The sequence below is a fragment of the Microdochium trichocladiopsis genome (genome assembly GCF_020744255.1).
Source record: "Microdochium trichocladiopsis strain MPI-CAGE-CH-0230 chromosome Unknown B0I36scaffold_18, whole genome shotgun sequence".
In the NCBI taxonomy this organism is placed as follows: domain Eukaryota; kingdom Fungi; phylum Ascomycota; class Sordariomycetes; order Xylariales; family Microdochiaceae; genus Microdochium; species Microdochium trichocladiopsis.
In genome coordinates this window covers 303,406-331,132 of record NW_025763561.1, presented here as the reverse complement: position 1 = coordinate 331,132, position 27,727 = coordinate 303,406, and the positions used below count along the sequence as shown (strand labels likewise).

Here is a 27,727-nt window from a genome sequence, read left to right as displayed (position 1 = left end):
CGCCTTGTTGTAGCATTTAGATCACCAACGCGCCCCGCGCTCCTCTAGAGAAATAGCGCGGGTCCGGCAGCGGTGCGCGATCCAGCTTGAAGCCACCGGGCTGTAGCTGCTGGAAAACGCCCTGTGGGTCGTACATGCATGCGATAGCCTTGAGTTTCGCTTTGTTGGCAGAACCATAGCTGCTGACAACGTCCTGGAACTGACTAGCGTAGTTCATGTAGACAAAGCCGTTGTCAAGGCCGCGGGCGCGGGCCTCCTTAGTGATTTCAGCAAGAACATCGGACATGAAGCGGTGGACAGTCTCGTCGTCCGATTCGTTGCTCCACATAGAAGCCATGAGCATAATGTAGAGCGGCCCGTCGGCGGTGTCGAGACCTAGGGCATTGCCACCGTATTTCTGCATTTGCTGTAGCTGGGGTACAGTGAGTCCCTGGATCACGAGATTGGGGATGATCCCAGGGATGGCTGACACCGCGGGTACTCGTCGGAAAAAGATCTCACGGGCGAGCTTGAGGATCTCAGGGTCGGCCCTGGTCGTGACCGCGTAGTACATCTCGCGGAGGCCCGGCGGGCTGTCGTTCATCGTCTCTTTGCCCCATTCGGCGAGCACGCGGGGCTTGGTGGTGTCGGAAATAGCTTGAATAGCATTGAAGTCGGCGAAGATGGGAGCGTTAGCGGCATTGGGATCTTCGTGGTACAGCGCCGGGATGGCTAGTTTGGTGCCGGCAGAGTAGTAGTAGACGAGGTAGAGCCCGGCTTTCGTGTCCGAGGCCGAGTTGGCAATCGTCTTGCCAAATGCGCTCTCGACGGCCTGGAACTTGTCCTCCGTGTACACGCGCGAACCACCCCACATCTTCCCCCCAGGCAAGGGCACCGTCCTCAGATTGAAGTTGACGACCAGGCCGAAGTTGTTACCGCCGCCTCTGAGTGCCCAGTAGAGGTCTTTGTTCACAGTTGCGCTCGCCCGGACGATAGCACCGCTGGCGGTAACGACCTATGCTGGGTCAGCTGACAAGAGTCGTGACAGTGATCGCCAGGTTTCTCCCCGTGGCTGCACTTACATCAAAGCTCTCGACATTGTCGCAGGCCCAGCCATACTTGTTGGACCAGTAGGAGATACCACCGCCCAAGGTCAAGCCGCCGACACCAATGTTGTAGAGACGGCCACCGACGACAGTCACGTCGGACTTGGTCAACTGCTCGAAGACTGGGCCCCAGATGTTGCCGGGCTGGATGGATGCAATCTTCTTGTCGGCTGACAAGCTGATGCGCTTGAGGTTGGCAAAGGAGATGGTGATGCCATCCTGGATGTTCGAGGCGCCCGCGAAGGCGGCGTGCCCTCCACTCTTTGCTGCGAAGGGGCACTGCGTTAGGCGAGCCAACAGGACGCCCACAGAAACCTCGAGCGGTGTTGTGGGCTTGAAGACGCAGGCTGGGCGAACCTGGGCCTGGTTGTCGGACCAGAACGAGCTGGTGAAGTTGGAGTAGCCCGAGGCGCCGCGGAGGAGTGTGTTTTGGACGCCGTAGATCAATCCAAGGGTGTTGCACTATCCAATGTGGGTTAGATCTGCACTGTTGTCACAATGCGAGCGGAGTGTGGACATGGGAGGACGTACGACAATTGCACAGCCGGCACGTGTATCGCGCTTCTGTACTGAGCCCTCGTCGGCTGCATATTCGGCGAGGCCGGGCAGCGTTGTGACATCGATGCCCTTGTCCAGGAGGGCCTTGGTGATACTGAAGTCCGTGGGCTCGACGACCTGGGCAGCGCCCTTGCTTGAGAGGGCCAAGCCAATGGCCAGGACCGATAAGAGGTGCTTGACAGCCATTGCGAAGTCACAGGAAGGTTGGCCGTGGTGTAGTGGGAGAGCCTGGACTCTTGAGTGCTTGGTTGCCAGGAATGATAGGTACTTATGTGTCGGTGTGGGAGTTGGCACGGAATGGCTCATATCCGCGGAACTTCTGCACCTCACTTCACCTGATTGTTATTACTGCATTATTGATTTATGCCGTCGTTGGTAGTGTTACCCGCTCGCAGACTAGATTATGAACGGGCATTATTACTCAAGACATGCATACCCATGAGTGCCCGGGAGTCTGGCCCGCCGTCCGTGTGCATTTCCTTCCCCCGCAACCGGGCTCGTAAGGCAGAGGGCTCGTAAGATAAAGTTTCTTGCACAGCAGGGGTCCTGGCCTCCTTGCCTGGCAGGAAGCGGTCTCCAACGTCTTCAATGCGCGCGCGGAACAATTTTACAAGCATATCCCATGCTGCTGCCCTTGTCAACAGAGCTGCAAGAGTCAGCCCATGCGCATACAAACAAATAAATTCAAAGAGCTTGCGGAATCCGCAAGACTACTAAAAATTTAATTTAGTTTTACCTTTATTAAATAACGTAATCCACGGGTCACCCGGCCACTTTCGTCCAATTTTAAGCCACTTCTCTTCTTTCCTCATTTTCTCCACGAATAGCTATGCCACCACAATCAATTGAAAGTGATCTTATTCTTGCGCTAAATGCGCTTCAATCCGACCCAAAATTAAGCGTACGAAAGGCTGCGCAGATCTACAAAGTCCCTCGTACGGCCCTCCAAGACCGACGACGTGGTGTACAGCCAAAACGCGATATCCGACCATCCTGCCAGAAATTGACCTCATACGAAGAGGACAGTATCGTACGATACATAATCGACCTAGATTCGCGATCGTTTCCGCCGCGCTTAAGTGGTGTGCGAGAAATGGCGGATCGACTACTCCGCGAACGCGACGCGGGACGCGTCGGGACGAACTGGGCCTCAACCTTCGTACGACGACGACTAGAGCTCCGTACGCGTTTTAATCGACGAATCGACTACCAGAGAGTCCTCTGCGAAGATCCGGACGCGTATCGCGCATGGTTTGAGCTCGTACGAAACATAATCGCGAAATACGGGATCCACGATGACGACATCTACAACTTCGACGAAACGGGCTTCGCGATGGGCAAAATCTCCGCCGAAACTGTCGTTACGACCTCCGATCGACGCGGGAGGCCAAGAGCCGTACAACAAGGGAATCAGGAATGGGTTACAGTAATCCAGGGCATCGCGTCGTACGGCTATTCAATCCCGCCATATATCATCTTCGCCGGGAAGGTCCACCTCGACTCCTGGACCGCGAATAGCCCCCTACCGGCCGACTGGGTAATCGCGCTTTCAGAAAACGGTTGGACGACGAACGAGAGAGGCCTAGAATGGGTAAAACACTTCGATTTCCATACAAAGAGTCGTACGAAGGGTACCTACCGCCTCCTCATCCTCGACGGCCACGAGAGCCACCATTCCGTCGATTTCGAGCTCTACTGCAAAGAACAGAATATTGTTACCCTCTGTATGCCTGCTCATTCGTCGCATAAGCTCCAGCCTCTCGATGTCGGGTGCTTCGGACCTCTAAAACGGGCGTACGGAAATGAAATCGAAGGTCTTATGCGGGCGCACATTACCCACATCGCGAAGGAAGACTTCCTCCCAGCCTTTTACAAGGCGTACGACGCTGCAATTTCGAAGTCAAATATACAGGCAGGCTTTAGAGCGACTGGCCTAGTACCGTACGACGCGGAATACGTCATTTCGCAGCTAGATGTGAAGCCTCATACGCCAACACCGCCAGGTTCCTCTACAGGCCTCCCGCCACCCTGGGTCTCGAAGACGCCAAACAACCCGATTGAAGCCGAGGGTAGGGTTAGGGTCGCAGACTGAATACATCAAGAATCGTATCGTACGGCATCAGGGTAGCTCTCCTTCATCAATAATTGCAAGCTTACGGCAGCTAAATAAAGGAATCGCAATGATGGTGCACGAGCAAACCCTTGTACGCCACGAACTCGCCGAACTTCGAGATGCAAATGACCGCCTTAGCCGCCGTCGCCGTACAAAGAGAAAGCAGCTACAGAAAGGAGGATCCCTAACAATTAATCAGGCAAAGGACTTGAAGGATCAAATCGATGCGACGCAGCAGTTACAGGCAGAAACGAGTCAGAATAGTGGTCGCGCGAGGAGGACAGAGACGCGCGCGCGACGCTGTGGCGTCTGCGGGGAGCCCGGTCATAATGCGCGTACGTGTCAGAAAGTTGAGTCTATCTCTGAAGAAGAGGATTCTAAATAGTTTTGATTAATTTGAGGCGTTGTGGTTGAATGCACTTATACATTGTCGTGTAAGTGCCTAGAAAGTGGGCGGGTCGCTTGTGGAGTACGTTACACACTCTCTCTCTATCTCTCTCTCTGGGCGACAGGCGTCGGGAACGCACCTTGTACAGCGTTCTTGTAGCCTGGCCGTGCAGATGCTTTCCACCCGACCGACTTGGACCACACTCCTGAATCTACGAACTACCACCGGATCTCTCTGTACGACGCCCAAAGCCTCTGAATCTTCTTTGCTGTAAGCTATGGGGCCACGGGATCCTTGATGACGAAAAGCCTTGCGTGAGTTCTCTCGCATGGCGTGTATTGCAGAGAAATTCGATCTGCTATAATGAGGTAGTTGAGGGGATTCCAATATCTGCGGCTGGTCTAGCAAGCGCAGGAACGCGTGGACGGAAACACATAATTACCCAATGCTTCCCCGGCGGCGTCCGTCACTTGACCCTCGCAAATTGTAATTAGAAGCGGAGGTTTCCAGCTCGGCGTATTCCTCCGAGGACGATCTGCATATAGCATCCTCAGCGGCCACTTGGATCTTGCGGACTCGAGAACGAAGCGGAGAAGAGGATTGCGCCGTTCTCGTTCTCTCATAACCGACGTCTAGCCGAGTGCTCGGAACGGCACGTTCGATCTGAATTGCGGCGATACGTTATTGAGCCGATTGATCTCTCTCCCCTCAAGTAGCCTCCTCCCTCTGCCTCTTCCGCAATTTGGACTCGGCCACGCCCAGCAGCCTCACCTCGACAATCTCCCTCCGCCTCGGGTCCAGCCGGAGCAGCAGCGGGCGTTCGTCAATCTCCTTGGGGGGCTGTCTCGATCCGGACTCGAACAGCTCAGCATCAGCAGTCGCCCACAGCTCGAACTCGACCATGACGCGCAGCCTCGCCGCGATGGCCTGGAAGCGGGCGAGCCGGTCCGGGTCGTCGTCGGGGTCGTCCTTGTCTTCCGCGTGCCTGCCCTGGCCCTCGTAGTCGCCGTCCTGGTCCTCTTCGTACTCGTCCTCGTCGACGTCGGCGTCGAGCAGAGCCTGCGCGCTGTATCGGTCCCTCCAGAGCGCGACCCGCTTGGTGTCCGCGAGCGTCGAGTATGCGTCCTGCGCCTTCTGCACGACCTCCCGGGGGATGAACCGATCTTCGTCTCGGTTTTGTGGTGCCAAATCGCGACAGGTCGGGTACACGTCGGGCGACCTGTCCCCGGGGTTGTCGGGGGTGAGCTCCTCGACGGGGACGTGCAAGGGCACGCAGACGGTGAAGTCGGCCAGGTTCGGGAAGCGGTAGAACTTCACGGGCCGCTTCGGCGGGCGCCCGCTGGACCAGGCATAGTGCTCGGGCTGCGCGACATGGAAGATGACGTGGTCGATGGCCTGCCTGGCCTCTCTGCTCGGCAGGTAGGCTATCTGCTCGGGCCAGTACGCCGGGTACACGATGTGCAGGTCAAGCGCGACGGGGCGGTAGATGAATGGCGTGATCTCGTGCAGGAGCTGCTTGCACGTGCGGGTCAGCGTCACGGGGACGACGCGGGTGTACTCGATCTCGTGGCCCACGTCGACGGCGTAGCGGTACCAGGGGCGGTCGACCTCGCGGTAGTAGATGGTCCAGATGAGGTGGCGGATCTCGGGGGGCAGGGTGAGGAGGTGCAGATGCGGCCCTCGGGCGGGGGTGCCGGGGAGAGAGGTCTCCGTGGTGGGCGGGCCGATCTGCTCCAGGATGCGCTGGGGGTTCTGCCGCGAGACCTCTCGAGGCATGGTGATGCGGGTTGTGGCAGAGCGGACGCGGGTGTTGTTGTCGATGGAGAGAAGAGGACGCAGATGGATGCCTTGGAGTGGTTCCACCGCTCGAGGCAGGCACGACCCCCGCTCAATATTGTGATCTCAGCAACACCACCTTTGCACTCTGATACCGAGCGAGCCACACAATGCAACTGCTTGCAGCTTCCCCGAGTCCGGTACATGTTACAGACTGACGAGTTGTACGGCGGTTCCCCGACTCTCGCGCTGAAAACGTCTACCTCTCTTTACTCCTTTTTTACAAAGCCCCTACCTTATTCCATTGGGTCTGTCAAGCCGGTACGTCCAGTCCATCTACAGTCTCTCTCGAAGAATCAAGCCTCCCCACGTGAGCCCAGTACGTGTCCTCCAGAGTCCACATTGCCCATCCAGAACACCAACACCGCATCCGTCTGCGCCGCCAGCACACCCGCCTCATCGCCCATCGTCTCACGCTCCCGGTCCTCCCAGCACCAATAAGACTCCTCCGCACCACCATCCCAGTACCTGCACGCAGCCTCGACATCTGTCCTCCGGCATGACAGCGAGAACGACACAGGCCGGCCAGGCGGCTCCGGGTCCGTCCGGGCCCCCGGGAACCCCGGCCCGAGCCGCTGCATGCCCGTGAAGATCAGCTCTCCCATGAGCAGCCCCTCGGGGAAATCGTACACGCCGCGGAACTGCCGGCCCGTGGACTGGGGAAAGGTGTACGTGCGCATCTAGTCGACGATAGCGAGCTTACGGACGGGCGGTCGGGATACTAGCATCGACAGCCAGCTCGCCGAAGGGAAGCGGATGGCTATGGCAAGGCTTGCCGACGGGCGTCGTCGTGCTTCTGGCCACGCTGGGGCTGGGGTCGCTGGAGAAGAGCTCCTTGGGTTGGTGTGCATAGGATATCGTGTACGAGCAGCTTGGGGAAGCGCTGGAGGAGCAGGTCGCCGTGCTCTCGCGTGGTGGATGGTCTGTTGTCGTCAGGGGCGAAGCCAAGTAACCGCTGGAGGCAGATGCTTGTCAGGATGTGCCTGTGCCACTTCTGGCAGACTCGCTGGGCTGCCGCGAAAAGGTCTCGTTGTGGAAGGGCCAGGAAGATCAGCTCGAGGAGCTCTGGCGTGCCGAAGACGCGCTCGCTGGCAGAGGGCATATCGGACGTCAAGAGGAGCGGCCCTTGTGCTCAAAGGACACTGCTTGAAGTGTTGGGCAAGGATTCAGTAGTTGCGGGTACTTGGCCGCAGAGCTCCGGACTGGCTGGCTCTGGTGATTTGCAAAGACAGCATTTGTTGAACACGGGGTTGTAGACATCGTGACCGTTGTAGAAAAGTCGTCTCTGCCAAAGCTTACGAGTGCTATGTATAGATCACTGATGGCTTAGTGGCGACCATTCGGAATACAGCCTGAGGATGCGCCGAAGGCAGTGTTCAACCACAAGCGTTACCATTTGCAGCACATTTGCTCCGTCGCAGAGCAAGATCGCTTTCTGTGATGTCCACCTATCACCTCTACGACCATCTACTGAGCCCCAGGCACGAGCGACTTCTGGAAACTCCTCATCGGCTCCAGCCCCCATCGTCCAAACAAGACACTGTCCTCATCCCAGCCATTGCAGTCCGTCGTCAGCATCTTCTCGCCCGTAAAGATAGCGTTCGCCCCGGCCATGAAGCACAGCGCCTGCTGCTCCTCCGTCATCGTCTTGCGCCCGGCCGCGATGCGGATGATGGTCGTGGGCATGACGACCCGCGCGGCCGCGATCGTCCGCAGCATCGTCGTGAAGTCCAGCGGCGGCCGGTCCCCGAGCGGTGTGCCCTTTATCGGCACCAGCGCGTTGACGGGGAAGCTCTCCGGGTGCGCCGGCAGCGTCGCCGCCGTATGCAGCAGGCCGATCCGGTCCGCCGCGGTCTCCCCGAGCCCAAGGATGCCCCCGGAGCAGACGTTGATCCCGGCGTCGCGCACGTGGCCCAGAGTCCGGAGCCGCTCGTCGTAGCCCCGCGTCGAGATGATGGACGGGTAGAACTCGCGGCTCGTGTCGAGGTTGTGGTTATACGCCGTCAAACCCGCGTCCTTCAGCTCCCGGGCCTGCTCGCCGTCGATCATGCCCAGCGTCACGCACGACTCCATCCCGAGCGCCCGCACGCCCTCGACCATGGCCTTGATGTTCCTGAGCGCGTTCTTGCGGCCGCGCATGTCCCGCCACGCGGCGCCCATGCAGAACCGCGTGCTGCCCCTGTCGCGCGCGACCCGCGCCGCGGCGAGCACCGACTCGACGGACTCGACCTTCTTGGCCTCGAGACCCGTGCCGGACTGGTACCGCGTGGACTGCGCGCAGTAGCTGCAGTCCTCGGTGCAGCCGCCCGTCTTGATGTTCATGAGGGTGCAGAGCTGGACCTCGGCTGGGTTGTGGAAGCGGCGGTGGATAGTGGCCTGCGTGGGAAAAGTTTCGGTCAGTATTGCTCACTATGCTAACAAGGTTGCTCAACAATATGGCAGTGGATATAAAAGTCATGACGTACAGACTGGAAGGCCAGGTCTAGTAGAGGGTGGTAGTAGATGGCCGCGACCTCCTGCTTGGACCAGTCGTTCCGCGGTGCAGTGGCGGCAACAGCCTCCCGGAGGATTCTCGACGCCTCCCGCCGCGTGGTGTCGCCATCGCGAACCTCCTGCCAGGTGGATGCTGCCTCCGGCGTCGCCAGCGGTTTGCTTGGGAGACTGGGCGATGATATCGGCGGGACTGCAGCTTCTGGAGCAGTCACGGTCGTGGCTGCACCGACAACAGTTCTAACTTGGCTAGCCGCCGACCTCGAGCCGGCTGCAGAGTTGGGTGTGACTCTCGAGGCAGTCCTTGCTGCTGCCCGGAGGGGGCCTGCCACCATGCTCGACACGGCTCGCGGAGTCATCGCAGAAGCTGTTGTCGTGTCTCGAGCAGTGTACGATTAGCTTTCTACACTTCCAGGGGAGTGAGTCATCTCCCTCAAGCAGTAGTCGTGTGTGAGCATGCTCGCGAACAACACTGAACCACTCCAAACCCCTCACCAGCTTTCCTGTCCATCAATGACCTGCTCCATTCCCACTGTGAAGCAACCTCAACGGCGAACAAGAAGGGAGGGGGCCCGGCCAGGTACCCATCGCCAGGGGTTCGAACCTTAACCATGGCCAGAACTCCCACACCTTCCGTACACGCGGGCCAATCGTGAGCCGGGTAATGAGGAATAAGCACCGCCAACTGCACACGGACCCCCTGGAGAGTGGATGTCGACAAGCGTCACAGATCAATGTCACTTGCCGGTTGCGGGACCTCCCGCAGCTCTTTTACATGCTTTCAATCACGCGTCATCAGGGGTTCGTGCTGGTGGCCCCCCACGCCGTTGATTGCAACCGAGCTTGTTCGCGTAGCGGCGGCTTGGGGCGGGGACCTCTCCCCCTGGATTGAAAATTGTTGAGGAGTAACTTAATGTGACAGGATCAGTGCAGGAGAGAAACTCGCTCACAGTCAGTCATGCACGTTGGCTGCCGATCTCATCTCGGTTAACGGGAGCTGCTTTCTTACTAGGTAATTACAGGCTCGGTTTAAGAAACTGTTGAGCCGCGCTCGGACCAGCGGCCTTGTCCCGCGGGCGGCCGCTCGCAGCCGCCCGCGACGTCGTGACTCCCCACTCCTCGATCGCCTGCCCGAGCCGGTCGACCTGCTCTTTTGTGTTGGCCGCGTGCAGGCAAATCCGGACCCGTTCGGAACCCTCGGGCACCGTGGGCGCCACGATGGGCCGCACGACCAGGCCCCTCTGCTGGCAGAAGGCGGCCAGGCTGCGGGGTTGGGACGTCAGGAGCGGGATGATGGGCGATGTCGGCGGCGTGGGATTTACACGTATCAGCAGTCGGTCCGACGACGTGGGCTGGTCGTCTTGAGTGGTGTGCCTCGCACAGATGGCGACGAGGACGCTGTGGGTATAGCGCATCAGCCATCGCAGCTTCTGCCGCACATCGTCGAACTGGGGGGTTGAGAGGAATGCGTATGTGACTTTGATGCTGGCGAGGCAGCTGGTCGGCAGTGCGGTCGTGTACACGAGTGTCCTGGCGTAGTTGATCAGGTACTCCCGCGTCACGGGCGAGCAGAGCACGATTGCTAGCGAAGTGTTGATCTGATCAGCAAAGCTCTGCACGTGACCTTTTAAAGGAAAGTGGTAACACATACCACCGGCACTTCCCATCGCCTTCCCGAAAGTGTGCAGCCGTAGGAAGACTTTGTCCTCCAGCCCGAGCTCGCAGACCAAGCCCCGGCCCTGATCCCCAAAGATACCTGTCGAGTGTGCCTCGTCGACTATCAGGTACCCGTTGCCACGCGGGAGACGGTGTTCGATACACGCAACGATGTCCTTGAGCGGTGCGACGTCGCCGTCCATGCTGTACACGCCCTCGACAGCGATGAAGACGTTGCGCTCCCCGCTTCTTAGTGCTGCTGAGAGAGGTTCGTCGTCACTGCCTAGGAGCTGGTGCAGCGTCTCTCTCAGGCTCTTTGGACCATCTTTCCTCTTGGATGTAGTCGAATCCTGGCATCGCTGGACTTGCTCCGGGTAAACACAGTTGTGCCTGAAGGGCACGCACAGCGCGGCTCGACTCGCTCGCATGCCGTCGTGCATGCTGGCATGAGCCAGCTCGTCGTACACCACCACATCGCCCGGCTGAGTGAGGCATGCGAACAGTCCTGCGTTCGCATCAAAGCCCGAGTTGAAGAGCAGCCCGGTCGGTGCTCCGTGGAACGCTGCTACCTCTCGCTCGAGGTCCTCGCTCAGGGGACTGTTGCCGTCGAGCAGCCGGGAGCCTCCCGATCCGAACAACGGAGTGCTGTCAGGGACTGATTTCAGAAGCTCGAGGTAGGTCTGTCGGATCTCTGGAGTCAGCGACAACGACAGATAAGAATTCGAGGAGAAGTCGACGCTGTGAGGTGGGAAGGTGCTGAGGCGACGGCGTTGTGAGCGTGTCTCTCGATCAGCGAGGATTGCTGCGAGTCTGTCCTCGAGCTTTGAAAGGCCCGTGTTCTTCGCCATGTTCAATGAGTGACATGAAAAAACCTGGAGGCGAGGTACGACTACACAAGGGATCTCAAGGGTCCAGACTCCAGACCTTCCACTTGTGCACAAGCTCGGTGCATAAGTTCCTGCATCAGGCCGATCCCGGTCAGGACGTATTTGGCCCTGTCATGCAGAGGCCCCGGTCGTTGGCAGTTAAGGTTGGCTCCTTGTCACCTTGGTCCACTACGCCCCTAGCATTTACAGCTTTTACCGTGAGCACTCTTGCCGTCCCCTCCGTCTTTGTGAGACCGTGTGACTTTGTTACCTCTGACAGCACATTACCAACTGGGCGTCCCACGGGCCACGAGTCTACCGCCATGAATCCACCAGCAGCACTTCTCTGGCGTCACTTAAGAGTCTTCCAGATATGGGGCTCCAACACAGATGTCGGCAAGACGATCTTTGCAACGACGTTGTGCAAAGCGGCGGCCGAACATTACAGCCACGAGAAAGTCGCATTCCTGAAGCCCGTGTCAACAGGAGCGCCTCATGAGGCCGATAGCTGGTGTAAGTCCCCAACTCCACCCAATGGCATCATACCTTGAGGCTGTCTCTATTCGCGTGCTAACGGCAGGCAGAGGTTGAGAATATGGGAGACGCTGCGCAGGTATGGATGTTGATCACGGAAACAGGCATATGCGAACTTATGCTCCAGACATCGCAAATGATACATTGTTCCAGTACGAGGTTGCATGCAGCCCGCATGCTGCAGCAAAGCTATCGGGACAGGTCAGTGTCATCAACATCAAGTCTCGTCTCCACGCAAACATCGCAACAGCTGACCCTTCCACTAGGCAATCCCATTAGACAGCGCTGTCCTCGCCGAGATCCGAAGCCACGCCGCTCGCAGGGCCGCACTCGGGTCCGGATGGCTGTTCATCGAGACAGCCGGTGGCGTGCATTCGCCTGGACCGTCCGGCACGCCACAGGCGGATCTTTACGCCCCGATGCGTGTGCCCGCTCTACTCGTCGGGGACTCGAAGCTCGGAGGCATCTCCCAGACCCTGGCCGCCTACGAGTCGCTGAAGCTGCGTGGACAAGATGTCGAGGCCATCATGCTGTTCCAGGATGCTCAGTATGAGAACCACCTCTACCTGCAGGACTACTTTCAACCATCAAATGTTCCGGTGTACACTATTCCAAAGCCGCCACAGAGAAACACGGATGATCGGGCCGAACACAGGTCAATGGGTGCCTACTACAAGCGATTGTCGTCCGACGACTCGATGCGCGACCTCCTTGCCAACCTGGACAAACGCCGTGAAGACCGCATCAACCGGCTTGAGACCATGAACCAGAAAGCCACCGACACTATCTGGTATCCCTTCACCCAGCAGAAACTACTGAGCGCCTCACAGATTACGGCAATCGACTCGGCGCACGGCGACTTCTTCCAGGTCCTCTCGCCCAAGGCAGCGTCAGATGAGGCGCTCCTGCAGCCCGCCTTCGACGGATCGGCGTCGTGGTGGACACTGGGCCTCGGCCACGGCAATCCCAAGCTCACACTGGCGGCGGCGTATGCCGCCGGCCGCTACGGGCACGTCATGTTCGCCTCGTCCGTCCACGAGCCCGCTCTCGCGCTGGCGGAGACGCTGCTCGAGAACATGCGGAACCCTCGCCTGGCGCGCGTGTTCTACTCCGACAATGGCAGCACAGGCTGTGAAGTCGCGACCAAGATGGCCCTGCGGGCAGCGAGGCTGCGGTATGGATGGTCTGCAAACGACAAGGTTGGCATCCTGGGCCTGAAGGGGAGCTACCACGGTGACACGATGGGCGCGATGGACTGCTCCGAGCCCGGGGTGTTCAATGAGAAGGTAGAGTGGTACACGGGTAAAGGCCACTGGCTTGACTTTCCGACTGTTCGATGTCATGAAGGGCAGTGGCAGGTCGATATCCCGGAGGCGCTCCAGGCGGATCTGGGCTGCGGAGGAGAGACGTTTGAGTCACTTGACGAGGTCTTCAGGCTTGATGAGAGGATCGGCAGCGCCACTCACAAGGCTTACGAGGACCACATCCTGCGCGAGCTACAGCGCCTTGTCTCTCGAGGGCACAAGTTTGGTGCTCTCATGCTGGAGCCAGTTGTCCTCGGCGCTGGAGGGATGATTCTCGCGTGAGTGAACGACTGTCCACTCTTTGAAGCCCATACTGACTGGTCTTTACTCTACAGCGATCCGTTGTTCCAACGCACGCTTGTCGACGTAGTACGCTCATCTGGCTCCCAGCTCTTCAGCACCTCCACCCAACACTCTCTGCCTGATGACAGCCCATCGAACACGGACTGGTCCGGCCTCCCCGTCATTTTCGACGAGGTCTTCGTCGGGCTCTACCGCCTCGGCCGCTTCAGCGCAGCCTCCCTGCTCGGCGTGCACCCAGATATATCGGTCCACGCCAAGCTCCTCACTGGCGGACTGGTGCCCTTGTGCGCGACCCTGGCGTCGGAGTCAATCTTCGCGGCGTTCGAGAGCGACGACAAGAGCGATGCGCTGCTGCATGGGCACAGCTACACTGCTCACCCTGTAGGCTGTCAGGTGGCGCTCGAGTCGCTGCGCGAGATGAACCGCATGCGTGCGAGTGGTGATTGGAGCTGGGCGTGGAGACCATCCCAGCAGGAGCCCGAGCAGCGGCAGCAATGCGCTAACGAGGCACCTCTGGTGTGGTCTGTATGGTCAAGCGACTTTGTTGATCAGGTCTCGCGTGTGGCGGCCCGCATCGAGGGCGTGTGGGCGCTAGGAAGTGTCCTGGCTATCACCCTGCGCGCGGGCGCCGGTGACGAAGCTGGCTCGGGATACAAGAGCACGGCGGCGGCAGACCTCCAGGCACGACTGAGGAGCGGTGGCGACGATGGGTCTTGGACCGCGCACACAAGAGTCCTTGGCAACGTGTTCTACATCATGGCGAGCCAGAAGACGGACAAAGCGACGGTGCGGGGGCTTGAGAAGCTCATCGCCGAGGCGTTGTTGGAGTGAGTGGCTGAGTTGCACGGGCAGTGAGTCCCAGAGGTCCCAGAGGTCCCAGAGTTTCACCAAGCATAAACCCTGCCGAAACAATAGTCTGTTGTGACTCTTCTGCCGATCAGCAACTAACGCTGTATATACCCTCGGACCAATCCTGGTCGAGCGAGACCGATCACCAACGAGATTTAACGCTCTGCAGATCATGGAAAATCTATTATGCGTCCCGAACATTGAAAATGATTACACAGAGGAGACAAAAGGCGGTGCTGGGGGGGTTGTTAATTGCGAGCTGGGGAGTCAATTAAATAGATGCTCGAACACCATCCTGTTCTGTGCAGGTATCGTGTACTTCGCAGAAGACAGAATTCTGTTCTCTTCCAGGGGGGCTCTAAGCGCTGTAGTGGGGCAACCAACTGCAGCGCGGCACACAGCCAATGCCTAACAGCCGTGCGCATGGGCTGCCCTTCTCATGCAACTCAGCCTGTCTGGGCGCTGGGAGGGTGACGAGATATTGATCGTCCATGGCATAGGTAGTATATATCACAATGAGGAACCGCGATCTCATCGCCGAAGAGCTGGGGCCCAGCAGAACGAGTACAAAGACGTCATGGCCACCCAAGTGCCTGCCCACGCGCACGAAGACTTCCTCCGGTTATTCCACAGTCGGGAAGCAAAGCTTCGTGGAAAACCCGCCGTAGATGCTCTCAACAATGCACAGCATGCGGCGCTACGCAAAAAGCTCGAGTCGATACATTTCATACCTCCAGTCTGGTCTCTCGCAACCCAGAAGGGTGTTGTTGATACCGCAAAGAGATGGGAGAGGTAGGTGGACTGATTTGCAGATCCCACGACCGTGTATGGCGCGACTGACGGCTGAGCAGATACTGCAACGATCAAAACCTCGGAGACTGGCAAACCGTGCTACTCGAAGCTGGTGAGAGCATCAAGTCGATTGCTATGGACTTCCTTCTTTGGATATGCGAGAGGAGCGCGGTGAGATCCTATGGGACTACCTGGGTCTACTTTCGACAATTCAAGCAGCTGTTCGTGCTCTGTACACGCAAAACATTTCCTCAAATTGTCACGCTAGAACTTCGCAAGGTGTGTCTTTGACAGCTGGCCTGAGCGCTGTCTGACGAGCTATTTGACCTGATAAGCATTTTGTAGTGGCACAAGAAGATTCTGGTTCCACGCTTCAACTTGCAACCCCCGAACTTCAGAGATCAGCCAGTGCTGGATGCCGATGATCTCCATGCACTCCTCATCTTCAACATCGCTTTCGATCGCGGCACTTTCCCGAATGAGCGTCATCCAATCCTGACACTTCCAGGGATCTGCCAGGCTCTGTCAGGGACTGGTGCACGACCAGCAGAGTTTGTGTACAATGAGAAGAAGATAATTGACAGAGGGAAGGTCACACGGTTGTCCAAAGCCTTTGATACCGAAGAAGAAATGGAAGACGACGAAGCCCTGGATGAGGACTCGAGAAAGCTCAGAGACCTCTTGACCCAAGAGACCACCGGACGAGGCCGGCCGAAGTGCTTGTGCTATGAGGATATCAACCTGATGGTCGTCAGAGATCCAGTAGGTGGGGGAAACTCACTCGCAACGCAAGTGAAGTTGATACATCACAAGGGAGTAGATCGGAAGCCGAAGCCGTACGTGCATCCTATTCTGTTACGGATGTTTCTTTCCATCGCATCGCTGACAACCGAACAGAACGATATACACGTTCCCACAAGCGAAGCGCCCTATCTTCTGCTTTATCAATACGATCATCGTCTCGGCCATTGCGGATGGTGCCTTCGCAGCATCTGCGATAAAAAGCCCTGCCCAGGTCTACCAGTTGGAACCAAAGGCCAACCAGCATGCGCTTCCCCTTCGATGGAAGCGAGAATGGCTCAAGCGCCCAGTCTTTCGGAGCTGCAAGTCATCGCCTGAGGACCAGGACACACCGCTGCCCTATAGCAAACTTTGTTCCGACCTAAAGAGACAATCTCTAGAGGCAGGTTTCGAGAATCACATCACCCCAAGAGCATTCCGCCGAGGAGTTTCAAATGCTGTCAATGGTTCGTTTGCTCTTTATGGCTTCCTTCTCGATCTTATCTTTCTAACAGATTGAGGAAGGTCAAACCTCGGATGCTGTACGAGACCAGATCATGCGACACGATCCAAAATGGGCAACATTCAATAGTGCTTACATCAACCAGCGGGTTAAGTTCGACGTCCAAAGCGCATTCTTGAATGAGCCTACCGAGGACAGTCTCATCGAACTACTAGGACATATGAGCCTTACAAAAGACCCGGCAGCCCGGCGATATATGGTCCCTCAGGATGTATGGGACGCGCTGCCTATAGACCCGGAGATTCTCGCCCTAGAGAACAGAAGAGACCAGCTCAAAGACGGCCGATACGCCATTCAGGACCATCCTCAGCAGGACTATACGGAAGAATTCTGGACATTCAAGAAGTTCTCGATGTCCCAGGGGTGCTACAGCGCGAAGACGGTGTGGTGCTGGAGTTCCTCGTCATCTGTGACTGGATGCAAGGGGTTGGATTTGGTCAGGCTTACTTTCGTTTCTTCACACAGCTGGTTGCCGGAATTCCATTTAATATTGATAGGGTCACGAATGGCGATGTTCATGATTCTTACAACGAAGTGAACACGCAGCAATTTGATAACAGATGTGGGAGCTGTTTGCTTATACCGTTCCCACACCTGCCACACCTGCACCTGTAAGCACGTCATCTTGTAGGCCACTTCTGGCCTTCAACACAACACCCGTCAGTGACAGGGTTTGACTTGTGACACAGTGATATGTGATTTGTGCGAAATCTCCGAGCTCCTCTTGATTGAGCCCGGGAGCCTTTGCTTCCTCTCCTCGTCCCTGCCGTTATGAGAGCACAAGTTCTTGGCTCTTCACCATCTTCGTGAGCATGGATGGGTCAGATTTGGGAGCAGGCTAATCCTGCCAACCTGCCAGATTGGCCGACGCACTAGACTTGACTAGCGACATCATAAACCTGCTCACGGATGGGGGATCCCTGCCTAGGTCCGCTTCTGCCACGTGTTCTCCAGTCACGCGACAAGAGTTGGGATAGGAAACGCGAAGCCCGTCTGATATGGGCGCACAGTGCCAGAATTGTTTAAAAAATATCACTTTGCTTGCAAGCTAGCATGCGCTTCGAGGACGGGTTTACATCGGTACACCTGGCCGTTGTACTTTTTAAGCTCTAAGTCCGATCTGCAGCCGAACTTACGAGATGCGCCTGACTTCTCATGCCCCGAGCATTTACTGGCTAGCACGCGACCGTCATGGCACCCATTTCATCTCTATCAGGCTGACTTGTGTTTGACACGTCAACAGTCATCTTGAACACAAACTCAGTGATCTATGCTGCAGTAACGGTATCCCCGGCGTAATGCTCGCCATCTGCTGTCGTTGTCTGCCGGAGATCGATAGCGGGGCTCACACTTGCACCAAGAACGACTCGGTTGACGTGCCGATCGAAACGCAACATGCGTTGTATATGAGACTGGAGTACCGGCCCTTGCTTTGCTCACATAAATTCTCAAGCATGACTCCAACATTGCTAGCTGATCACTAGCCTAACTGGTTATTCCAGTGCTTTATGACTGTCCTCCGCACGGAAGTGCAGTTAGAAAACGGGTGATAGCAATTCCAGTGGCAATTTATGCCTCCACATCCTTCTGAACATCGTCCTTTCGTGTGATCCACGGCCTACGCCACTCAATCCTCTGGTATGTGTAGTATGCTGGACAAATTACCCCGAAACCAGTCCAAATGTTCGATGGCATGGCACGGCCCTGCTACTTATGGACCTTCGGGCACGTGATTCCATCATCTCAAAGATGTTCCAGTCATCTGGTATTGAGCTTTTTCCTGTGTCTCTGAATCGATTGCCGGGATAGCGGCAGTTGGACGTCTCTCACTTGTCGACGAGGCACTCATTGCGAGCAGGAGCCTCCTCCCGGAACATGACGCAGAGAGAAAGTGTTTCGGGTGGGATGACCTGATGGGTCGAGGGGTGGTCCTGGTCATCGTCCCCGGAATCTAGCCAGTAGTTCGTGAATGGGCTAACTGTGATGACTTTATGAAGTGGAATTTGCCGCCCATTGACATCCAGGAGTCCGTAGCGAGCGAGCTTTTGACGATGACTTCCTCTCTCTGCTAGCCATATGGCAGATCCGAGATCGAGGAACTCGCTTGACTTATAGACAGAAGTGATGACTTCCGTTCCTCGCACAATTCCCGTACCAAAGGTCAAATAGTCGACCAGTATCACGACCTTGCATCCCGGATCTGTACGTCGTTGTATTTCCAAGACGAAGGTGCGCTCTGTTGGTCCGTCTTGTGATTGATGAGCAGGCCCTCTGAGGGTGACTGGGAAGTGACGGCGATGGTTTTGTGCCTGCAACGGATAGGAAAATGTCGTCTCAAATCCAGCCCAAACCAGCGAACTCAAGCTGAATCCATCAACCGCGCTGGTTGGACGCACAGCTTGCGATCGTCTGACGAAGCATAAAGAGGTCGGAATCGTAGGTTTGACGACGTTGTACTCAACCCAGAGTGGTGTCGCATAGCGAACACAATCCAGAGCAGATTTCCGTTTTTGAGCCAGAGTTGTGTACATGACAGGAATGACGAGGACCTTATGAGGTTTTCCAGATCTCCTCCGCGCTTCCGCGATAATGGCATAGGCTCTGTGTTTATCGAATGGATCTGGCCATACTTTCGGCGCCGCCAGTAGGCCTGTTGGCGTCATCTGAAGATCTAAATGCACGATGCGTACATTGTCCCTGGATCTTCCTGGGCGGCATCGCCCCACGAGGTCACGGTAGCTGCGGAAGTGTGCAGGAGACGGGGCGAGGCCGCTTGGTGCGAATCTCCTTCTTCGTAACTCCAAACCAGTATTGAGGCATCTTCGTTGCACTTGAGGATCTCCTCTTGTAAACGTGCGAATGCACGTTGGCCCTCCCCATAAAGCATGGCCATCCTGACGTCGAAAATGCCGAGTAGCGAGTACGCTCGGTCTTCCAGTCGCTCGGTATCTCTGTTGGACGCCCACGACATACGCCTGCCGATTCTTGGTAGGCGCAGTAAATCCCCTCCGTTTCGGGTATTGCTGATATTTTGCGAGTCGATGCCTGTGATTCTGGAGATTGAGGAACGAAGCTCTCGAGAATCACCAATCCGAGCCCAATTCCGATCGTAAAAAATGAGAGTTTGGGAGCCACAAGCTCCTGCCTATATGTCCCATCCGTGGTTCTGGGGCGTCGATTGTGGGACCACCTTTCGGCATAAATACTTCGCATTTTCAAACCGGCGAGCGGCCCCCGTCGTCGCTCACTGTCGTGGATTGACGATGAGCCGGGTGATCATCAAAAACATGGAGCCCTTGGGTTCGCAATAGGACATGTAACTCCAAGGATCAGAGAGGGCTATGTTCAGTAGCTGCTTGAACAGCGATCGTGGACCTTACTTAACATGCTCAGACCTTTCACACTGTAACTCTCACCCTGAACTCATTTCCAGTGATGAACAACATAATGCAGCAATCGACTAATTCTTTGGCCAACGATGGTGACTGGACATCCCCTGAGGCCTATAATGCCTTACGCGGTACATATTTGCATCGCTAATATTCGTCTGTTTTGACCAGGCGCTCTCTGACCGGACCCCCTGTGCTCCCAGCCACTTCCTCCTTCAGGGCATCATGCAGTGGACTCAGTGCATGCGTGACATCAGCATGAACCACCAGTCAGACGCATATTGGGGACTTTGATTTTCTGCGGGGCCAAGAAGGGGGAAGATTCCATAATGCCATTGCCATTCTTTGTGCCGAGCAACACGGTCGCAGGGGAGCTTCGAGCAACACTTACCCGAGTACGTAACCACCTCGGTGGGCTGTGCAGCCTGCTGGGTGAAACAAGGCAAAGCTAAAAGTCATCATTGTGCAAGGATCCCACGATCGGGAAGTGTGCGGAGCCGGAGCAGTGGGACTAGCCAGGGAAGCGGGCAGCGATCGGAAAAGTAGACGGAATACTGTGGAAGCTGCAATTGGTATCGTGCCAACGCTCGCGTTGGAACTTCTTTTCCATGTGCTTTGCTTCGCGACCCAGATGGTACTGAGGTCATGGTGGGCTCTGCTTGTTGACCCTTGTTACGGACGCGAACGGTAGGGCGTTCGGTGGGAAAGGTCATGGAGAGAAGGCTGCTGCGAAGGGATCAGCGACTCCCCCGATGAGCCTTGGACTGCGGAGAAGGAGGGCACTTTTCCCTTTGCCATTTTGTCAGGTCCGTGCAGCAAACGAGCCAGTGAATCGGAGTAGAGAACGCAACGGGGAAAATGATGCGGTTTCAGGGCTAGCGGGAATAGGGAGGGATTCGCATGCTCTGAGGGCTTGCTGCTTGCCTGAACTTACCTACCCTAAGGAGTAATTGGCCCTTTGCTTGAAACCTCGTCGTTGCTGTCGTTTGGTTCCCCAGCAATAGCTGTGAGAGACTGACCCCTTCATGACAGGCTACCGTCCAAGCCCTTGGTCTGCATGCCCATTATTTTGCCGTGCCGGCCAATCAGTACGAGTATTCTCGGGAGCCCTGCGGCAGGGGCTGGGGTGATCGCCTTGCCGATACAGGTTTTGCTGGGGCACCTGGGTTTCCTGTTTGGGTGACACAAAATATCAAAGTTTGGCCGACCGCTTCTTCCCTTCTTCGGTCAAGCGTGCGACACAGTGACCGGGGCTCATGCTGACGGGATGTGGCCATCATTGTGACGGCGGACCAGACCGCCACTTTCTAGTGTCTCCCCGCACCGCGCCGGACGCTGTCTTGGTCTTGGTGGCGTGTTGATATTCTTAGAAACCGGCTCAAAAGGAACAAGACTAACGCCACAAAAAGACATCGAGGGAGAACTGACCACACCAAAAACGTTTAGGAAATGGGAAGTCGTTACAGGCGACAATGCAGCTCTTTGTTCTTGGGCAAATCAAGATAGCGGATTCTGCAATGGAACTCGCGTTTGGTCGTACGCATGCTTCACGATTGGCATTTTTGAACCTATGCAGTCCAAGTATGGTAACAACCTTTGGCACCGGCTTTCCAGCATGCAGCAAGCTGCAAGCCCCAAAAGTGGATCACGATAATCGAAGCATTTCTGCAGGCGGTGGTTTCATCCCTCCATTGGTCATCTTCAAGGGACAGTCTGTACAGCAACAGTGGTTTCCTGACATCAACCTCTAAAAGTGGCAGCACTGGCGTTTCGAGACATCTCCGAATGGGTGGAGCAGCAATGACATTGCCTTGAAATGGCTGAAGGAGGTGTTTATATCGAATACAAAACCTGCCATTCCAGGGCAGTGGCGAGCCCTTATTCTCGACGGCCACAAGTCGCATTCGACAGTCAAATTCATGACAGAATGCTTCATCAACAAGATCTGGCTGTTATTCCTTCCAGCCCATACATCATCACATGTGCTCCAACCCCTGGATGTGGGCGTGTTTTCTGCGGTGAAGGCATGCTACCGCGAGGCGGTGACGGAGGCGGTATACAACACCATGAATGAGACCCTGGGCAAGAAGGAGTTCCTTGAAGCATATCATCTTGCGCGCAAGGAAAACTGAACAAAATGAATCTACTCAGAGGCTAGGAGGTTTCTGTGCTCTACGGTACGACACTTAACCATGCAGATGACCTTAAAAAGGAGCTATATCTTTGGCTCGGCGCCCACTGGACAAATGAAGGTACCACAATTCTGAACAAAGAAAAACGAAGGCAGTTGCGACTGGATTCCACTGCGAAGAGTCTCACGGATGTCGCGGAACAGGGAAAGTGCCAAGATACAGTGATTCATGTACTTGCCGGGTATGGGGACACGATCCTGTGCGCTCAGTTGGGACAACGCTTATCGATTATCCCGGACGGCCCCGTCGCATACTGCCTCGTCTCATCCGGACTTGAAAATCGAGCGGATCCTTCGCTGTTATGGAATCTTGAAATTTCCAAAAGCTTCGCAGAAGAAGCCAGCATTGGAGATCACTTGTGCAAGATGGGACGCTGCAGGCGGCAGCATCGCTTCTGAAGCCGATGTCGTTGAACTCGTCGAAGATATCCTCCGGACCTTGCCCGAATGTCGGTTTGTCGTAGACCCACAAAAACGTCGCATCGCATCTTCGACTATTCTACGCGCCATCTGAGCGCGTTCGTGATCGTTCTTGCTCTTCAGTCGCTGGGCGAGAATGCTACTCACGACGAAGCCAGGTTGGCCGTCTTCGTGGCTGAATGCTGCTCGGATCTCTTGCTCACCACGACTGGAAATGAGAATCCGTGCTTCTGCTTGGAAAGCCTGTAGAAAGCGTGAAAGTGAGTCCGAGGGACTCAAATCCCAGCTATGGCCTGATCCGGCGCACTCATCGAGACCGGCACAGTGGCAGGCTGCAGGATATAGACGGCGCGTTTTCGTTCCGCAGAGAGGGATATGTCCATGATCTTAATCAAATCTGGCCTTCCAGGCCATGCGGATGTGCTCCTGCAGCATGGGGAATGAATCTAGACCACTGTGACGCTAACTTCAGGACATAAGAGACAGTGGGGCAGGGCTGTGATTGGCTGCGGACCCACAGCCGGGGTTTCTGAGTGGGTTCGTGCGCAACATTACGATAGGATGACATGCTGTTGACGCGCCTGTGTTGCACAGTCTATGTTAATGTCGACTTCCCAGAATGGACCACGTTGGGCCTTCCTCCTCCTTGAAGAAACTTGCACGCTGGTCCTAGCGACTTTTTAGAGTCTGACCCTTGCCATCATCGCCGTCCACTGTTGCTTCCTCCCTGTTGCCCAAAGCACTTGGTTCATAGAAGCGATTGCGACTCTGTACGGAAGCAAACACAAGGCAAGACATATAGCCAGCAGGTCTTCAACAGGGTCTGGCTTTAGCACGTCTGACGAGATGCCACCCCAAGGACGAGGATGTGAACAGTCAACGTGTCGTCCTAACGAGCCGAGAGAATCATATAAGAGTAAAATCTTAATGAGCGGATACCAAGAGCCTAAGAACGACTCCACAGATAGCGTTCACAACAGCCAATGGTAAGCACGACGTCTTACTACGCGACTATTCCGCACGAAAAAGACGCACGCACCTCCCGGCGAACTGACAAAATTCTCTGAATGATGAACAGCACTCGCCGGGACTCGAAAGCCTTAACGCAGGCAAGCAGCGATATCACAGAGTTGCACATTGTCGACGACGACGGCGACGACGGCGATAACGTCCGCGCGGCAGATGGCGAAATTCAGCACATCAACTGCGGGCTGGCAATGAACGAAGAGCTGCGAGCGTCCGTCGCCCGGCTCGAAGAAGAAAAAGCCAGGCTCGAAGAAGAAAAAGTCATCCTGGAGCAGCTACTCGAGGAGCACAGGATGCAGCGGCAGGGCAAGCTGCAGCGATGCCGGTACACCCCGAGCAGCAGGAAAGGGATATATCGTCGTCGCCCAAGACTGACATACGAGACGCAAGGACCACAGACTTACAGAAAACGAACTCACATATAAAAACACAGAAACACGAAACATACAACACGAGTATGTCTACAACAACAACAGTCGACGGGACTTGGCGGTTGTGTACTATAGTATCATCATTGAGGTGGCCACGGTTTTGATGAATCAGGAAGACGGGCAAGGTCTACCTCCAGTGAGGCAGCTTAGTCGAATACGCGCAGAAAACTGCTGGATGCAGAGCAATATCATAAAAGGCTGATGCCAGCATGGGTGGCAAAAGATGAGGTCTGCAATGCATATGTTGTTGTGGACTGAGAGAACCTCGACCAGATCCCTTGAACCACATGTACAAAGTCTGGAGAAAGACACACCGACAGGAAGCAGCATCTCCCATGTGCATGCACGACTTGCGATTAAGACAACCGATTGTCGCCCGCTGCAACCACGCCATGGTGGAATGGGCCAGAAGCACCACCTGCCGCAGGGGATTTGTCCTGTCTCAACTCTTAAGACAAAGTGCTTGCATGCAAGCCGCGATTTCATGCACCTCAATCTCTTAGCTTTTTTAAGAGGCAGGTTGAGTCGCACTTGACTGCAGCATGGCCATTAAATTGTGGGTCTTGCAGCTTTCGCAGCCATATTTGACCCGTACGCTTTGTGCTGAGTGCCTGATGGTCTTCTGATCACAGCTACCCAGCAGCATCACGCAATTAAGCAGCACAGTCTTCCCCTTACTGCCTCGAGATTTTCGATTCAAAATTGCTGATCGAGTCTGCGGCATTGTCTGGCATCATTCCTACCGTAGAAGTCGGGTCTTCATCGATACTAGCGTGGTTAAGTTAAGCATCTATCCACGAAAAGCAAACCCAGGAAGCACAAAGCCACAGCCTGCCGCTAACTGTCGTCGTTTCCGCCGACTTGACCCTTTGACACATTAATACGCTCGGTGCAGAGAAGAACCAGGAGCTTCGTCGTAGCCCTCTTCCAGAGGTTTCCTGCCCTGAAACTCTCTGCTTGTTGAGTCAGCTACTGGCTCTAAAGCACAGAGTGTCGTCTCAACTGTGGTTTCCTGCAGTAATGTTAAGTTACGCAAAACCAGTTGCGTGTTGGGACGGTCAGGTCCAAGGGCCTTCTCTCGGGCGGCCGGCGCTCGCTGATACATCGCCTCCGCTTCGGCTCGCCTGCCTTAATCTGCGTAGAGGTGTCCAGATTGTTGACGGTTATGAGAGTGTCCGCGTGGTCAGGGTCAAGGGCCCAGGGCCCTCTCGTAGCCGGCCAGCGGCAGCCTGTCGAGGAGAATCAAGAGGTCGCCGGCCCGGGGGCCTGCATCTAGTCAGAAAAGACCGACTAAAATCGGTCAACACGTCACTCACCAAGATCACCACCATACCACGCCTCGAGGATGGCCCTCCCGAGAGGGCTGTCCACCTTGACCAGCTTACGTGAGTGTCCCCGCGGTGCTAGCTGTACTAGGCGCGATAACCGCGTCGTGATCAAGACCGCGCCATGGTCCTATGGGACGTATTTCCTCGCATCGTAGGCGGCTTCTGTGTCGTCCCGCTTGGGGTACAGGATTCAACAGGCCGTTTGATAGTGCGGATCCTGTCATTATGCGGTCTCCTCCTTCCCTGTGGCCCTTCAATTCAGCCACGGCTTCGGACCCTCGTAGACATTGAAGTCGATTTGGCTCGCTCTCAGCCAAGACTGCTGACCGCTTCCCGGCGCTTTCCATTTGACACGGTACTTCCTGGAACAATTCCTGCCCTGCTTGAAGGGCCGAACCTTAAGTATCTCAATTCCACACCCAAAACTTTTGAATACGTCCTCAAGGGATGCTATCAGGTCAGGATTAATGTCGTCTTGTTTCTCCCAGCTCGTCTGGCCACCTTCCCATTCAACCAGGAACGTATTTCTTCCCCATTTTTCAAGAAGACACTCAACGCCATACTCTTTATCTTCAGAGCCTGATGGCGTATCCGTTAGTCTATACTTGCAAGACTTTATAGAGCAATGCTGGGAATTACCCACCTGATTCTCCGACCTGCTGCTTCTTGGAAACTCGTCTATTCTTTTGCTCTGAGCCTGATCGCTTGCTTGAAGAACGTATGATTTTGCCTGCTCGTTTGTCCCAAGAAAACTGGAGCTGGAAGGCATCGTTGCCAACAGATTCCAGTCGTGCGCCGTCAAGATCCCAGCTTCCCGTTTGATGGCAGTCCCCGAACGTGTTGGCATTCCATGTAATTCCGAGCCGAAAGGTTGTTCGAGTGCCTATCGTGGTACGCTGCAAGAACGAGTTCGGTAGTGGCCATTCCTCAAATCTTGCAGTATACTTGGCTACCGGTGTTTCCATAACAGAGTCTGACTGTGAGGTTTGCGTTTGTTCGGCATGAAGGTGCTGATGATGACCAAACTCTGGTGAGATCCTCTTTCTGCCGGCGTTCCAATTGATTCGGCATGGGCGCATGGACTTGTGACGCCATTACATGGCTGCGTTGCAGGGAAGTCATGATAGTTGATTCTAGCATCCTCGGAGGCTCGATCAGAAGTTCGTTGGCCAGAAGCAAGTTCGAGCTCGCTTTCTCCCGCGTGAACTATCGGTCCTAAGACTTGTCCAATATTGATCTCTCTCTAAGGCGTAGACGATGTGTTATCCGGCGCCTGGTGTGTGGACTCTGTCGGAAATGGTGGGCATGCTGATATCGGCTCGGTGGTGGCTTCCAGCTGGCTACCAGGACCACTGCCTGCTTGTGTTGGGAAATTGTTAGTTGATCTCGTTGAACAATTACAACTCAATTTTGCACGATGTATGCAGGCATTGAGCTGGGACTTATAGTTACGACTTGTTTGGAGATAACATACGAGATAAGTGGACTGCATCCTTTGCCAGATCCTGTATAGGCGAAAGGACAGGGTCTATAGAGTGCACTGCAACACGATTGTCGCTTTCCGGAACCTCCGCCAGAGTCTCATCCTGCAGAACTCTTTGAGATAGCGCAGGAGTCTTGCAGATCGCTGAACGAGTGGTCCATAATATCAGTGATATGCCCCTCTGCCTTACATAACGTGCTAAATCACGTGGTGAGAACTTCACTTGCCTTGTGTGCTTATGTTAAAAGCTGGATCGGTCAGATGCGCACTTGGACATTCGGTGCTGAGAGCTTCTGGACCATTGGAATCCCATTTGCCCATGAAAGCATATGGCTGTCGCTTACCAACCGTCGTCGGTGCTCTCTGTGTTTTGTGGAGTCACTTATGATGATAGTGTGGTGTATGGTATGATCTTGGTGTTGATGGGCAGAAGTTCGCGTAAGTGGCAGGCTCTTACAACCGATTATATTCGTTCTCATTCTTTTCCGACACTTGTATGCCTTGCAAGGTTTTGTGGCGGTGCCTGGCACGGGAGATAGACTGGCTCCTATCGTTTCGAGAGAACGGGGTGCTCGGCCCTCGTGATTCTCGGGGGCCTTGCCTTGGCGCCTGACTCTTGTCCCCTGGCATGCCGAGAAGTGAAGAGCATGCATTAATTATTGTTCGTTTACCACTGATGTATAATATTGAAATCGCGGACCACGGGTTCAAGATGGAGGCACGTAGGTCATTACCCTAAGACCCGTTTCCGCTTTCGGACTACATTTCTGCGTGTATACTCTGCACTTGTAGATTTCGTAATATTATGGCGAAATTGACAGCAGGTCAACTTGATTGGAATTTTGACGCAACAGGACAAATAAGCCTCCAGATCAAAGCCGTCCTCTTTTGGTAGAGCCTGCTTATGTATTTGCGAAGGGCGATTTGCCGCTCCAGAAGATGCGCGATAGCTGTGTGGCTGTGCTCCATCTATCTCTGTTAGACGTCGCAAAAGGCGAATGCGCGGATAAGGTCGTCATAATAGTGGCGCGGAGGGCACGGCCTTCTAGATGAGTCAACAGGGCAAGCCCTGACATGTGCCGTTAGCACAAAGGAACCTTTCACGCGGCACGACGTTCAAGAGAAAGTAGCACACAGACACTCTCGACATTTGGGAGTTGTTTGACCGAGGTTTGGACGATGTGGAACTTATGAATTTGCATAACCATGCTAATGAATGGACTTTGAAACCACGTAAGTATTGCCTTGTCTATTGAACTATGAAAACCTTGCCTAACGTAGATCGTGACGTGATTGAGGGATGGTTGGACAAAAACTGGTCGAGGGTCTATACAAGACGTATGGACAGATTGAAGAGTATCTCCAGCCTGCTTATGTTCGAA

General features: G+C 55.4%; 9 protein-coding genes across 9 annotated transcripts; 3 read left to right on the top strand and 6 right to left on the bottom strand.

The window, feature by feature from the left end:
- Positions 1 to 4,366: 4,366 nt before the first annotated feature.
- Positions 4,367 to 6,076, bottom strand: B0I36DRAFT_60079 (uncharacterized protein). The gene is made up of 2 exons (XM_046163077.1): positions 4,916 to 6,076; positions 4,367 to 4,807 (listed from the first exon to the last, which is right to left on the bottom strand). Exons 1-2 carry the CDS (start codon positions 5,918 to 5,920, stop codon positions 4,583 to 4,585), a joined length of 1,230 nt encoding a protein of 409 aa, XP_046004076.1. The 5' UTR covers positions 5,921 to 6,076; the 3' UTR covers positions 4,367 to 4,582.
- A 200-nt stretch (positions 6,077 to 6,276) lies between these two features.
- Positions 6,277 to 7,082, bottom strand: B0I36DRAFT_370378 (uncharacterized protein; the record flags this gene model as incomplete). The annotated part of the gene is made up of 2 exons (XM_046159903.1): positions 6,277 to 6,660; positions 6,846 to 7,082. The coding sequence occupies 2 exons, from the start codon at positions 7,080 to 7,082 to the stop codon at positions 6,277 to 6,279; spliced, it is 621 nt and encodes a 206-aa protein (XP_046004075.1).
- Positions 7,083 to 7,447: 365 nt separating this feature from the next.
- Positions 7,448 to 8,805, bottom strand: B0I36DRAFT_257655 (uncharacterized protein; the record flags this gene model as incomplete). The annotated part of the gene is made up of 2 exons (XM_046151032.1): positions 7,448 to 8,356; positions 8,446 to 8,805. 2 exons carry the CDS (start codon positions 8,803 to 8,805, stop codon positions 7,448 to 7,450), a joined length of 1,269 nt encoding a protein of 422 aa, XP_046004074.1.
- Positions 8,806 to 9,486: 681 nt separating this feature from the next.
- B0I36DRAFT_370376 (pyridoxal phosphate-dependent transferase) lies at positions 9,487 to 10,974 on the bottom strand (the record flags this gene model as incomplete). The annotated part of the gene is made up of 2 exons (XM_046159902.1): positions 9,487 to 10,052; positions 10,122 to 10,974. The coding sequence occupies 2 exons, from the start codon at positions 10,972 to 10,974 to the stop codon at positions 9,487 to 9,489; spliced, it is 1,419 nt and encodes a 472-aa protein (XP_046004073.1).
- A 236-nt stretch (positions 10,975 to 11,210) lies between these two features.
- B0I36DRAFT_60023 (uncharacterized protein) lies at positions 11,211 to 14,193 on the top strand. Its single transcript, XM_046163076.1, has 4 exons — positions 11,211 to 11,503; positions 11,631 to 11,727; positions 11,793 to 13,108; positions 13,166 to 14,193. Exons 1-4 carry the CDS (start codon positions 11,316 to 11,318, stop codon positions 13,962 to 13,964), a joined length of 2,400 nt encoding a protein of 799 aa, XP_046004072.1. The 5' UTR covers positions 11,211 to 11,315; the 3' UTR covers positions 13,965 to 14,193.
- A 366-nt stretch (positions 14,194 to 14,559) lies between these two features.
- B0I36DRAFT_257829 (uncharacterized protein) lies at positions 14,560 to 16,615 on the top strand (the record flags this gene model as incomplete). Its single annotated transcript, XM_046151043.1, has 5 exons — positions 14,560 to 14,774; positions 14,831 to 15,053; positions 15,120 to 15,610; positions 15,672 to 16,021; positions 16,080 to 16,615. The coding sequence occupies 5 exons, from the start codon at positions 14,560 to 14,562 to the stop codon at positions 16,613 to 16,615; spliced, it is 1,815 nt and encodes a 604-aa protein (XP_046004071.1).
- Positions 16,616 to 18,877: 2,262 nt separating this feature from the next.
- B0I36DRAFT_209449 (uncharacterized protein) lies at positions 18,878 to 19,198 on the bottom strand (the record flags this gene model as incomplete). The annotated part of the gene is made up of 1 exon (XM_046148886.1): positions 18,878 to 19,198. A coding segment is annotated over one exon (321 nt), but the record flags the coding sequence as incomplete, so codon positions are not given.
- Positions 19,199 to 22,719: 3,521 nt separating this feature from the next.
- B0I36DRAFT_342421 (uncharacterized protein) lies at positions 22,720 to 23,797 on the top strand. Its single transcript, XM_046156082.1, has 3 exons — positions 22,720 to 23,063; positions 23,156 to 23,428; positions 23,502 to 23,797. The coding sequence occupies exons 1-3, from the start codon at positions 22,924 to 22,926 to the stop codon at positions 23,734 to 23,736; spliced, it is 648 nt and encodes a 215-aa protein (XP_046004069.1). The 5' UTR covers positions 22,720 to 22,923; the 3' UTR covers positions 23,737 to 23,797.
- Positions 23,798 to 24,963: 1,166 nt separating this feature from the next.
- On the bottom strand, positions 24,964 to 25,941 carry B0I36DRAFT_437018 (uncharacterized protein; the record flags this gene model as incomplete). Its single annotated transcript, XM_046162873.1, has 2 exons — positions 24,964 to 25,441; positions 25,506 to 25,941. 2 exons carry the CDS (start codon positions 25,939 to 25,941, stop codon positions 25,116 to 25,118), a joined length of 762 nt encoding a protein of 253 aa, XP_046004068.1. The 3' UTR covers positions 24,964 to 25,115.
- Positions 25,942 to 27,727: the final 1,786 nt, after the last annotated feature.

Bases quoted from the DNA above. Each gene is read 5' to 3' on its own strand.
- B0I36DRAFT_342421 (XM_046156082.1), top strand. From the start codon at position 22,924: ATGCCACCCCAAGGACGAGGATGTGAACAGTCAACGTGTCGTCCTAAC. The intron at 23,064-23,155 runs GTAAGCACGACG...AATGATGAACAG, and splicing joins AGCGTTCACAACAGCCAATG to CACTCGCCGGGACTCGAAAG. The intron at 23,429-23,501 runs GTACACCCCGAG...CAAGGACCACAG, and splicing joins GGCAAGCTGCAGCGATGCCG to ACTTACAGAAAACGAACTCA.
- B0I36DRAFT_60079 (XM_046163077.1), bottom strand. From the start codon at position 5,920: ATGCCTCGAGAGGTCTCGCGGCAGAACCCCCAGCGCATCCTGGAGCAG. The intron at 4,808-4,915 runs GTGAGGCTGCTG...GCCGCAATTCAG, and splicing joins GGCGGAGGGAGATTGTCGAG to ATCGAACGTGCCGTTCCGAG.
- B0I36DRAFT_60023 (XM_046163076.1), top strand. From the start codon at position 11,316: ATGAATCCACCAGCAGCACTTCTCTGGCGTCACTTAAGAGTCTTCCAG. The intron at 11,504-11,630 runs GTGTAAGTCCCC...TCACGGAAACAG, and splicing joins CCTCATGAGGCCGATAGCTG to GCATATGCGAACTTATGCTC. The intron at 13,109-13,165 runs GTGAGTGAACGA...TTTACTCTACAG, and splicing joins GCTGGAGGGATGATTCTCGC to CGATCCGTTGTTCCAACGCA.